Source organism: Diadema setosum, chromosome 2 (genome assembly GCF_964275005.1).
Source record: "Diadema setosum chromosome 2, eeDiaSeto1, whole genome shotgun sequence".
In the NCBI taxonomy this organism is placed as follows: Eukaryota; Metazoa; Echinodermata; class Echinoidea; order Diadematoida; family Diadematidae; genus Diadema; species Diadema setosum.
The window spans coordinates 33371801-33385464 of record NC_092686.1 but is presented as its reverse complement, the minus strand read 5'-3'; the positions used below and the strand labels follow the sequence as shown (position 1 = coordinate 33385464).

Genomic DNA, 13664 nt, shown 5'->3' with positions numbered 1-13664 from the left:
GGGATGATGACGTAATCACAATAAAGACGGTGATGATGACATTGTCTGATGTAGAATATGAACATAGCGATGATAATATGAAATTGTAACTGTGGTGGCATTGGGTCATATTATTGGCACTGATAACAATAATAGAGATGAATTTGATGATAGTGGTGTTAATGAATGCAATCATGTTGATGACAGTAACAATGGCCAAGGTTATTATTTTGTGATATAGTGTCCCAATCGATTAGCAGTGATTAGCATAACGATTATGATGGCAATTAGAGTCCAATCACATTCTGTGTTGTGATTTTCCCCGTAGTTGGATTTCACTGATTATTAATCGTAACTCCCAGCCCAGATCATTTCTAATCTGCATCGATTCTCAGGTGTAGGTGGTGATAAAAATGATAATTACGCCAACGTTGATGACGCCAATGGAATTTTAAGTGTTTGAATTTAAAAGCAACATCGCTGGATGGTGGTAATTTCTGGACTTAGAAAGAATTCATTATCATCACCATTCTCCACAGGGTCTGAGAACTGCATAAGTCTGTCATCATTGTGGTACATCAGTCAACAACTTTGTATTTGAAAGAATTTGTGATATTGGAGATAAACTGAATTGATCTCAATAATACTCATGACTCCTGGGTTCCATTTCAGAAAAAAGATGAGGAAACGAAACTGTCAGGATAGCAACACTCTTGTTCGAATAGCAACTTCCAGTAGCAACAACCAGTCAGAAACCAGAAATCTTGCATTATCATGACATTTGCCATTGCAGCAAAAGTTGACATCATAAGCATCATAAGCAAATGGGGCCCTGATGTCTGTAAGCCTATGTAGGTACTGTCAGTAGATATGAAGGTATATAGAATATATCAATAAAAATGTCAGTTGATTGGTAATTATTCTCTTCTGTTGATCTGATTGGAATTTAGTATTCTCTCCTTATGTGAAATAAAAAATAATCACAACATATACGAGATACATTATGCACCATGTGGGAGAGGTCAGAAACTGGTTGTGGAGATGAAAATATGAAGCGTTATTGCACGCTATGATATTCGGAAACTCAAAATTCTGAGGATGTCATGGCAAAATATGCGCGAAATTGTTGCATGCCATGATAATGTTTTACCGTACAGTGCTTTAAGCGGAGATTATTTGATCATTAATCTTGTTGCTATGGCTACAGAACAGTACAGGCCTGCCCGCCCCGATACCACGCCTCGCTGGAGTCACAGGCGGCAGCATGACGCACAGTGCACAGGGTCTCTCCCCGCCAGACCCGCCCATGACGCCGTATCTTAGCAACCGTCTGATGGAGTTAGCCAATGGGCATCACCAACGGCTAGCCAGCCTGGAAATGCTGTCGCCGGCCAGTGCAGACTGCGAGCAGCAGCAGCGGTGCGAGGAGGGGGAGACAGGTGGGTTGGAGCGGAAGGAAGGGAAAGAACACGTGGAGGAGACCAAAGAGAGACCGCCGCCGGAAAACGACGAAGAGGACGAAGGTGTTCAGACGGATGTCGATTCAACGCTGGGCGAACATGGTGAGGGCGGTATTAGTCCTCTGACGAGAATTAAAGTGATATACCATTTATGAAGACAATTTCTGTAGAGCGTTTAATTTTTTTCATTCTTTATTTATTATTGCTTAAATGAATTAACCTATAGAAAATAATCATGATTTATTGCGCTCAACTATGGCCAAAGGATTATCACGTTGACTATGAACAAAAGTCGCGGCATTGAAGTTACTTTACTGAGATATAAAGGCCCTCTTCACCACTGAAGACGACTTTTACCTGTAATTTAACTATTTGGCCCGCAACGTGCTTTTCCTAACTTTCTTTGCTGAAAATGGTACTCTTCTTATTTTCTCCTCCTGTAGTACGGACAAAGAAAGAAATTCAGCCTCTTGCTCATCTACCACTGTTATCGTCAATGTACGCCCATCAGTTACCACGAACTCTCAAAACAGAACGTTCATCAACAGCGCCATCATCGCCAAGATCGCATATAGGGGAACACGGGAGAGGCGAGTTTTGCCTCGCAGAGGAGCGCGAAAGACGGAGAGCCATGGAAGGTATAGAAAAAAAATAGAAATATTGGTTGTAACAAAAGCAATGATTATAATAGCAGTAATAGGGATAATTATGATAAAGATAATGACAATAATGATATAACGATACTTAGTAATGATGACAATATTATGATGAAAAAGTGACGACGATGGAATAATGATGATGATGATACTAGTAGTCGGAGTAATGATCGAAAAAAAGGTTACTACCTTAGTGATAGTACTCTCACAAGTGCTCTCTCTAGAGGGCGCTGTTGTTAGATCACCCCAGCATTGATTGACAGGTACACTTAATTGTATAACTGCGCCACAGACTTTGGCATGTTTGTTCTGGATACTCTGAGGAATTACCATCTTAGGATTTAACATGCAAAGCTTGGTCCACTGCACCATGGGGCTCCCACGACGCTCCTTTGTAGAGCGCGTTTGCATGATGAACAAGCAAGCTTATCTTTTGGTCTGTATATTTTGTTCCCTATCTTTTTTTTTTTTCGCAAAGTCGATTTTTTTCTAAGATTTGCCTTTTTAAAAAATAATTGTCTGCTGAATACAATCCTTAATGCAATGTTGTATTGTAGATGCGGATTGTTCGGACATCCTTTGTGACAACAGTGCAGAACTAGTAATAGTAATAAGGATGGCAGCAAATATGATAATAATGATAGTGATGATAGTACGTGTTATTACTATATACTATTATTATTATTATTATTATTATTATCATTATCATCATCATCATTATTATTATTACTATTATCATTATTATTATTGTCATTATCATCATTATTATTATTATTATTTATTATTATTATTATCATAATCATCATTACGTTTATAGTTGTCATCATTAAATTAGTACACAACATGCCTTTATTGGCGTTTTTGTTAAGCATGCATCAGAATGTTGCTGGCTTGGCTCAGATTTTATCTGACAGAGATCCCAGTGGAGCAGTCTTCTGAAGATGTGAAACTAGTCTTTGCCTCCAGTCTTTCTCAATGACCCTATTTTCGACCATTCTGGCTGCTGGTCGCTGAGGGGCTCGTTCGCCAATATAATTACCTACAAGCTGCATGTGCTAGTGTATTTTTACATGTAGGCATATATATATATATATATATATATATATATATACACACACACATACACACACAACTCTCACACACACATGCAGTCATGTTCACACAATATAGTATTACGTATATAAGGTAAATCATCTTTTTGTGGGATGGTATAGTTTTGGTTGAGATGGAGATTCAGACTTTAACTTTTGGGGAGATATGTGTACTTAGAAACCGCTTATAATTATGAGATAGTACAGAGCATCTAAGAGGATTTAAAAATAAGTATTATTATTTGATGAAAATCGGTTTTGAAATGGCCGAGACATCCGAACTCAAAAAGGTCCCTTAGGTCCCACCTTTTATTAAGACGACTTTGTTTTATTTTGTTTTTGGATATTTCAACCTTTTCAAAGATAATTTTCATCACATAGAATTTTAAATCCTCTTGTATGCTCTTCACTATTTCATGCAGTTTATGTGGTTTCTCATTCTCTCGCAAAAAGAAAATGATCTGAATTCCCATCTCAACCAATAACTATGCCATCTCTTTAATGTTTTCTGACATCACCTCTCTTTCTATTTCTCTCTACATATTCTTCTATCGACGGCTATCAACTTAAAGGAGCACCTTTGTCAGCATTCTATCCAAGCAGTAAGAGTAGTGGTAGTACCCACCACATGATCTCCGGCACGCCACTTGCCGATATGTCGGGCCTTCCAGTCGCCACCGCATCGGCCGCCGCCTCTCGTCTCGCCGCGGCCACACGATTATTCCTACCCGTCGGAGCCGGCGTCAACGGCCCGCACAGCCTCGCCCTCTCGGCTGCTGCAGCTGCAGCTGCTGCTTCGGCGGCCGCAGCCTCTGCGTCGGCTGCCGCTGTTCCCCCGCCGCATGCCGCCGGCTTCCTTCCGCTCAGACGGCATGATGGGAATGTTCTCGCTTCGCCAGGATCTCTACAGTTGGCGCCTTTTCCCTTGTTTTTGAATTCGGCCACGGGCTGTTGGACGTTCGTGCGACCCATGGATCTTGGGAAGGGCATGGTTGATGTGAAGTCAACCTCGTGCACATGATCTGCACATGCGCACAAGATGAGGATAGCATATCTTAGCCATCTATTTAGCATAATTAGCTTCCATGAATATTATCTTGTTTTTCATGTTTTCAAGACTGGGAAGTATCACACTGGCGATGTAGTGGATTTACCTTGAATGCACTTATAGTGGAAAACGAATAAAATCTCCGTCTGGTGAAATAGACTTTGTTACACTTTATCATCGTCGTAGGTCTCTAATGAAGATTCTTTCTTCACCTAGGTAGACATTAAAAACATCAGCTTCATTCCGCCCCTGTATGTGCATTTGTCATTCGTAGCTTTGGCGTCTACTTCCAAACACCATAGAAAAACACCCGCAGCTATGCCAGATACAGAATATTGTACGTCCACGACTTCAAACCCCCAGTAAATCTAGTTAGATGTTGTAATTTAAGTATAATTCAAGTAATGATTATGATGTACTTTATGCTTCACCCCTCACACCAGTAATGTGCAATACTATAAGTATACTATTGTAATTCAGTGACGAATTCGGTAAGCATGATTATTTATCATCATAAGCTTCAGTTCACGGATATCATGGATATGTGGTGCTATAGGAAGAGCAGGCTTAAACCTGCTCAACAAAAGCACGGTTTCAATAGAAGAGACCTGTCGACGTAGCGAAGATTAATTGACTGTATTCATCGCATAACTGATACTGAAATGTGGATTATTGTCATTCTCACCAATCACAAGTTACTTTTTTTATGCCTCAGAGGATTATGTTCAGAATATAAAATGAATCTCACATAGAGGAATAAAACTAGCTGTCCTAGTACCAACAACAACAAGATCAACGAGACATTATTAAATTTATGTTCACTTTAAACAGCACGGTTTTATGTTCACTTTAAATAGCACGGTTGATGGTCCACTTTGATCTTTTTACGAGAAACTTATATTTTACACGTGAGCAGTACAGGTGAGGGCTTTGAAACTTAGCTATTGTTTGTTAACATTGACTTCGGTGTTATATAAACATTAAAAGCTATAACTGGTTAAGGATTTTATATTTACTTAAAATGCAAATGAACGTGGGCAAAACAGGGTATCAGCAGCTTTACGTAACACCGTACATTGAGGGTAAATTGCCTCGCCCCAAACCAATACCGCTACCCTCCAATGAATGGACTTAAACTTAGGACACCAAGGGTTGGAGTACATGGTCTTATCGGGTTCGAATAACCATAACAGTTCCTCAGAACAACAAGCTTCTTTCATGAAATGCGAGTAAGGATGAGGTTTACATTACAAACAGCAAAATAGGGTCAATAAAGTTATCAAGCCGTTTCAGGGCACGAAGTAATAGTAATTTTACTGGTGAACCACTAGAACAAAATACTTTCTTGAAACCGTTCATCTCCACCCATGACCTTGTTATCAGAAAGGTTAATTCACTATATTTCATGTATTCTTTTTATCCTTTTTAGCTCACCTGAACCAATGGCTCTAGTGAGCTATTGCGATCACTCTTCGTCCGGCGTTCGTCGTCCGTCGTGAGTCGCTCGTGCGTAAACTTTTTACATTTTCATCTTCTTCTTGAGAACCCCATGACGGATTTTCACCAAACTTGGCAGGTAGCATCCCTAGGGAGATAGGATGTTATTTGTTTAGTGGGTATCATGCTTCTCCTCGGGGGCCGTGGGGGGGGGGGGAGCACCCCCTAAAAAAGGAATCTTTAAAAATCTTCTCTAGAACCAGAAGTGATAGAGCTATAAGTTAATACGATGAGTTAGTACATTAATGACTGTAGTTTCAAGTTGTTTTATGGCGGATCCAAGGGTGCCCCCCCCCCCCCTTGGCACCCATCCCAGGGAAGGATGGGAGGGGTCTAAACTGCATAGTTACATTTTCTAAATACAGTGTACTTGGCAGGTATATCTTTACCAGTGTGATGGAATATGCAAAGACCCCCGGGTCTCTTGTTTAAGTACTGACCTTACTTGGAAAAACTTATCTTCTCTGGTAAAGAATGTCAGATCTATATAAAGAAAAATACCACACAAACCTGAAGAGAAATTCGTCGATCACTCCTGAGTTTAAGCGCCTACAAATTGGAACAGTGTTGTTCAACAAAATAGGAGGTTAGAAGATATAAGAGAAACATAATGAACAAATCAATCAAATTATAAATTAATGTTACATTGAAAATGACAAATACAGCTATTAAGTAATTTCAATTGGCGCGCATAATTATCTATTCATCAGCAAGAGATAACGCACTCGTTCTACTGTTATTCTCGACTGGTCAGATCATTCAGTCTGATTCAGGCTACTTTATTCGACTGCAAAGGACTGGTCATATATCATCAAGTGATCGACAGAACTTTTCTGACCTACTTTAAAGGGATGATAGTATTGGTGTAGATGAGGATTGGGCTTTTAACTTTTTTTTTTCAAGGTGCCAAGAAACCACTTCTGAAATATACAAACCATACCATTCTAATAAGAATTCAAAGTTTATTAGATTTTTTTTTAATCGTTTTGGAATGGCTGAAGCATCCAAAAACAAAGTAAAACAAAGCTATCCTTATAACAGGTGGGTCCCACCTTTTATTAGGATTGCTTTGTTTTGGATAGGGCCCTATCTCAGCTATTTCAAAATTAATTTTTCGAATCCCTTTGGAATCACATGCTCTTTCAAATTTCAGAAGACGTTCCTCATTATCTCACCAAAAAAATGTTAGAAGCCTGAAGTTAGGTCTCAACCAAAACTATATGATCCCTTTAATTTATATCTAACCTCTCCAGTCTGATAATGATCCATATAGGAATATAACATGAATCTAGAGGAAGTAATTATGCTTTTGTCCGAAGCATCCTATTACGCAGTTAATTATCTCCCTCACACTCATGGCAACTCAGATTGACAGACTACAATCATGAATAAAACAAGAGACAAAATGACGAGTGTAATCTACTACTGTATTTTGCATATCGCTAAATGGGTCTGAGTGCATAGATTAATTAATTTATATCATCCGTGAAATCTTGAAATTTTGTCACAGAGAGATGCGCTGATGAACCTATTTTGATTGTAACGTGAAATCTTCTCTATGAATGTGACGATCCTTAAAAAATAGATAAACAACCGAAGTGGTACCGTATAGCAGTTTTACACAACTCTCCTCTATAGCATGAAAACTCGCAGGGAAGCTAGACACACCAACGACACCAACGTAAACATTTGAATGAAATTATCATCATGTTGGTGAACTTTTTAAGGTTCACTAAACTTTCAGTATTGTCTCATGTTTGCACGCAGAACATATCGACGATACGGTCCTCCACTCCATAATTAGCAATTAAGCTTACAACGTGCGGGTCTCTATCTTAGCAAATCACACATTCGTAGAGGTAAAAAAAATAATGGAATAGTACAATGGCCCTCTTCTTTGGCCTAATGTTCTCAATCTCTAAATGTGCGGCGTTTTTTTTTTTTTTTACATGTGTTTTGACCTCGAGAAATTCAAGAAATAAGATGAACATAAGTGGATCATCTCGTCTCATCTCAATAATTGTATTCATTCATTATTTTATCAAGTAGAACATGTCAGTCTCCGCATATTCGGGTACCGCTTTATCGGGTACTCCGCATAATCAGGTGACAAAAATGCTCTGCTCTATACAGGGGTGCATGTCACGATCACGACTAGTCATAGTCCACTAGTCATAGAGCCTACGAGCTATAGACACTAAATGAATGAGGCCCAAGAACCCGACATCAAGTAAAATAGGCCCGCTAGCTACACTGTCCACGAGCTCGACTCTTGGCATAATTATAAGGCCCATGAGATTGACACGAGGCAACCACCAGCTCAAAATAACATGGCTTGCTTAATTTACGTATACAGCGTATTGTCAAGATCGTGGACCGTTTTTGCCTATAATGTCCATCTTGTGGGTCTTATTGCGTGTGTCGAGATCGTGGGCCTTATTTGCTTAGAGTCTATCAATATCGTAGCTCATGGGCCTGTTCTACTCAGTGTCCAGCTAGTGGACCTGTGGTCTAGCTCGAAGGCTGTATGATTCGTGTGATGTAGTGCCAAACTTGTGGGCGGTATGACTCGTAGAAGTCAAACTCTTGGGATTAACACCCTACCCCCCCCCCCATTACACACAAATCAGGCTTCTCTATCCGATTATGCGGAGACTACTGTACTTGCAGGTCGTTATCTGTGCAATAAGATGCAATATGTATATAATTATTTTCTTCTCATCAGTATATGCTATCACCTATGGACACACTGAATCTATGAGTTATGTGAATAAATGATGTATTATCTTGATTTGACACTTTAAATAGACTTGTTCATTCTGCTCATCGGGACAGAAAAAAAATTCTTCATAAGCCAATGTATGTCACCAGTGTGAATGTTTTCTTCTTAAAAAAAAACACAACAACTCTGAAATCTAAGAATCATGATTGCAAAGATGCAATCGAATTTGGTGAAGAAAAAAATGAGAGTCAGTTTAGTCGATGGGATAGAATCTCGTCTGGTGGTGTAATAACCTAGATGTGTATTTATAGTTTATCATCATACTCAAGTGTAAGCGAAGGTGTGTGTGTGTGTGTGTGTGTGTGTGTGTGTGTGTGTGTGTGTGTGCGTGTGTGTAAACGTTGAGGGCGTGTCCTCGAATTACTTTGCAGTGTCGCCGTCTATGCTATCGTTGCATAATGCGGCTCATGGCTCGGCAAAAGAACGTAACTCAAAAAGTTTACGTACAATTGTACTTTGTTGAAAACATTGCTGGCTAAATGCTATACGCATTTACTAATGGTAAAATCTCAACAGATTCATAGAGAGGATGTATCTTGCAAACTTTTTCACAACTTTGTCCTCTTCCACTTAGGCAAAAGAGCGTAACTCCAGATACGCATATTTTCTTTTTTTCGACATTACCACAAAGACCTGTGTGGGTTTTTTTAAATTCCACACAATTCACTTATAGCCTAGATGAAATACACTGTGAAGACGAGTTTGTGAGGGAATGTTTAGAATGGTTAGATAGCAAACAATGTAGGGGCCTACTTGCTTATCATGATCATTTTGGATGATTTTTGTCATGACAATGATGTGAATAATCTTTGATATTGAAACATTACTACAATACTTCATCATTTCACAGACCACCGAGGCGACGGGGAAAATTTGGGGAAAACAAGTCTCAAATTACTTTAACCTCAAATCTTTAATTTGAGTAAATTCAAGTACCAGGTATTATACGAAGGCAACTTACCATGCCTCCGCCACAAAGTGCCGGAGGCATTATGTTTTCGGATTGTCCGTCCGTCTGTCCGTCCATCCGTCCGTGCTTCCATCAGTTTTTGTGGACACCGTAACTTAAAAACCGTTTGAGGTATCCTAATGAAACTTGGAATATAAGAGTGGACGAAGTTGTGCCTGTCAATTTTTGGGCGCACATGCGCAAGGTCAATGGTCAAGGTCAAGTTCTTAAAGTTTCGCTGTTTCCCTTATATCCATGCAATGTTTGAAGGCATTTTTTTTTTCACACTTAGTGAATGCATGTATTACAGGAGAAAAATTATCTACGGAAAGTTTTGGGTCATGGGGTCAAGGGCCCAAGGTCAAAGATTAATAATGCTAAAATTCACCCTTATTTTATATCTCGGATTTGGGTCAAGGTACCTTCATCAAAAATTACGTACTGCTTTGTAATGTTTTGGGGTCCCTGGGTCAACGGTCAAAGGTCAGGTTAAAATGCTAAAATTCTACTATCTGCTGAAATTACACTTTTTCCCCGTACCTTAGAGACTACTCGATACATACAATAAATCAAACTAAAGGCACATTATCCATGCATTATTGCAGAATGACTCTGAAGGGAAAGATTTTGGCCATGGGGTCAAAGGTCAAGTGACACGGGTTGAAAATGGCTCAAAGTACTGACATGAAATGGATGTTACCAGTTAGTGATGGCATGTGTATAAAGAATAGTGGGCCTTGAAGTTAAAGAGCAAGAGTCAAAGATCAAGTGTTAAGGTCAAATCCGTTTGGGAGTCAACTCAGGTCCCCACCAGGAGATATAAGCCGGACGCCCCCGGCCCCCCTCATTTTTTTTACCGCCAGCACCTTTTTCACCAGTAGCAGTCGTGGTAGTAGTATCGATAGTTTAATGACAGTAGTGGTAGTACTGGTAGTAGAGGTAATAATAGAAGTAGAAGTAGTAGTAGTAGAAGAAATAGTAGTAGTAGTAGTAGTAGTAGTAGTAGTAGTAGTAGTAGTAGTAGTAGTAATATTAGTTAGTTGTAGCAGTAGCAGTAGTAGTAGGTGGTGGTGGTAGTGGTAGTATAGTAGTAGTAGTAAAAGTAGTAGAAGTAGTAGTAGTAGTAGTAGTAGTGGTAGTAGTAGTAGTAGTAGTAGTAGTAGGAGGAGGAGGAGGAGGAGGAATAGTAGTACGAAGAAGAAGAAGAAGAAGAAGAAGAAGAAGAAGAAGAAGAAGAAAGTAGTAGTAGTAGTAGTAGTAGTAGTAGTAGTAGTAGTAGTAGAATAGTAACTTAGTGTTTCCATATTAAGAACAAATGTGGAAATGGAACCTTTGCGGCTGTGAGGGTATGCGATACCACTAACAAAAGCGGAACAGATGAAGAGGGGGAGAACAAGAGGGGAAAGGGTGTAAGAGCGACAGGTGGATAGACAGACAGAGACGGAGAGAAGAATGAGAGAAAGAGAGAGGGAAAGAAAAAGAGGGGAAGAGATCTCAGAGAGAGGATGTGAGGGAGAGAGGGGGAGAGGCGGAGAGAGAGGGAGAGAGAAGAAGAGAGAGAGAGAGAAAGGGAGGGAGAGAGGGAGGGGGAGAGAAAGGGTAAAAAGAGAGGAAAGAGACAGGTGTACTGCAATTACTATAAAAAAAAAAAGCGTGGATCTATAGGTTGCTAAAATTGCTGTGACCGAATCTTGTCCTGATGTGTAAATTCAAATTGTACATTTATTTCGTGTTTTTTATTACAGAATATATACAAATTAACAAGGTTGCAGATAGGATGACAATATGTCAGTTTGCAATGTTATGTAACATATTTTGATATAATAGTGATGTAGACTGAGTCGATTAGGATTGACTAGGGTGCATGTCAAAATCGTTCACACACACACACACACACTAACTTCTTACTTAAAGGCTTACATAATGTTCATGGCAGAAGTCAGTCAGTTCGGGGAGGTAAGACAAAACTCCCCTCCGTGGTCAGTTATAAATCTTCACAATCTTCACAGGCACACTGTAAAAACATCGGTGTTAGATTTAACACCACGGGTGTTAAATCTAACACCGATCAAACTTCAATAAAGCACCACACCCACAGGTGTTAAAAATGCACTGTGATGGTGTTGAAAAGTGTTCACCTGACACTTCGTGGTGTTAATTTGACACTGTACCTGGTGTTATTTTGACACTGTACTGGTGTTAATTCAAAAATGACACCACATGGTGTTGATTTGATATTTGTTGGTGTTAATATCAATGGTTTAACACCCGTCTAGCTTCAATAAGAGACCACACCAGCTGGTGTTACTTTGGTGTAAATTTATTTTCACATTTTTTCAAAAATCTAGTATTTTAATGTAAAATTCTTGATCGTCTTGTTTAAATTAAAAATCATCAAGAAGTGCAGTTACTAAGAAACTCTTCAAAAACAGTTTAAAATTTGGAAATGACACCCGGAGGTGTTAATTTAACACCATAAATGAGCACCGAAAATTAACACCAACTCGGTGTTCACTATTTAACACCGGACTTTTTGCAGTGCAGTTACATCAATTACATCATGCAATGATACCCAGATATCATGATAAGTACTGAAATAATAATTATTGGTCAAGAGGATGATAGATATTTGCATCAGATCTCCTGAACTAGACTTCTTATTAGTGATGTTCTCATAATGATTATTTTAATGTTAGCATAAGTTCTCAATAATCTATATTTGTTCCTTCGGCTCTGCCGATTCACGTGATTTAACAAAAAAAACAACAACACATAATTTATGATATTGCAAATCTCTTGTTTTCTATCAATACGACTTTAACAAAATAACGTAGTCAATAATCTCTGTTGTTATTGTTTTTGTTTGGTTTTTTTTTTTTTGCCAATAGGTTCTTTCTCTTGTAAATGCTATCTTTTGTTCTGTCTCATATTGTGTTATTTTGTATGCTTTAAACTGATATACGGACTCACTAAAAACAGAAATTCAACCCTGAGGCTGATAATTTTTTTTTACCATATTAAAAAAAAAAACAAACAAACAAAACATTTTTACTATTTATATCATATATAGAGCATACTAATTATGTTATAATCCTCCGTCAGATAAGTACTTGGATAAAATGTATAGCAAAAGAAGTATGAGAAATCATGTTTGGACCAGTGGGTAGATTTATCAACAATGGCAAAAGTAGCAGCAGCAATCAGGCAACATCAGGATCTGTGAATAATAACATGATAAGACGTGTAAGAAGTAAATGCAAATTATTATCTGTATCGCAGTTCAGATAAAATAAATACTCCACATAATATTTTGTTGGCTTGTCGCCTCTTCCTTCAGACAGATACAGGTAAAGAGTAATAACTAATGGGCATTGCCTCATATTACTTTGTAAGGCACCTCTTTTAAACGTTCATAGTTTGTAGTACATATAGTTGTATTTCTTTTAAAAATCTATTTTGCAAATTTTTCGAAAAATTGTTGCAAAATAAATAAAATATAAAAGCAACCTGTGATATGCAAAAGTAAGTCTTTAAGCATTAATTTTACACATTCATAACAGCTTAGAGCATTTCTTAAAAATTTAAAGAAGCAGTAAAATGCTTTCAGCACAGCTTGCTGACTCAAAAGATGTACAACAGAAACAGTGCATGTAGCAGTTGCACGAAATTTGTTATTCATGTTTTATCAACTTGATGATAGAGTTTGATAATAACTGTCAATTTTATCATTCTTCAAAGGGGGCGGGGCTACTTTTTCTGGCTTCTGGAAGTTGAGTTCCTGTAACCGGAGAATCAACAATGACCTACACAGTTCAGTGCAATTTCTCATAATGGATTCCCTCCCCCTTCCTTTCATTTTGTGGTTTTCAAACTTGTTTTAAATCAAAACCTGCCGTGCTCATGCCTTTGAGTTTTTTAGTTCTCTTCTTTGTTTTGTTTTGTTTTGTTTTGTTTTGTTTTGTTTTGTTTTTTTTTTTTTTTTTTTATCGACGACATTTCCCTGTCTGCTATTTTCCTTCCATATTAATTCGTCTGCCGTGACGCCCGCATTGACGCCTTTCCCAAACCCGCTTCCATTTCGGATGCAGCCGTGGTTAAACTCGGTCCACATTCACCTCCGGTCTGCCGGAAAAACTTTGACGAACGAAACGATTTTGTGGCTTCTCTTCTGATTTTTATCTTAATCGATGCGGCGAAGTAAT

General features: G+C 38.6%; 1 protein-coding gene across 1 annotated transcript; it reads left to right on the top strand.

Moving 5' to 3' along the window:
- The first annotated feature begins 1243 nt into the window (after positions 1–1243).
- On the top strand, positions 1244–4207 carry LOC140244274 (uncharacterized). Its single transcript, XM_072323921.1, has 3 exons — positions 1244–1541; positions 1973–2089; positions 3768–4207. The coding sequence occupies exons 1-3, from the start codon at positions 1244–1246 to the stop codon at positions 4205–4207; spliced, it is 855 nt and encodes a 284-aa protein (XP_072180022.1).
- Positions 4208–13664: the final 9457 nt, after the last annotated feature.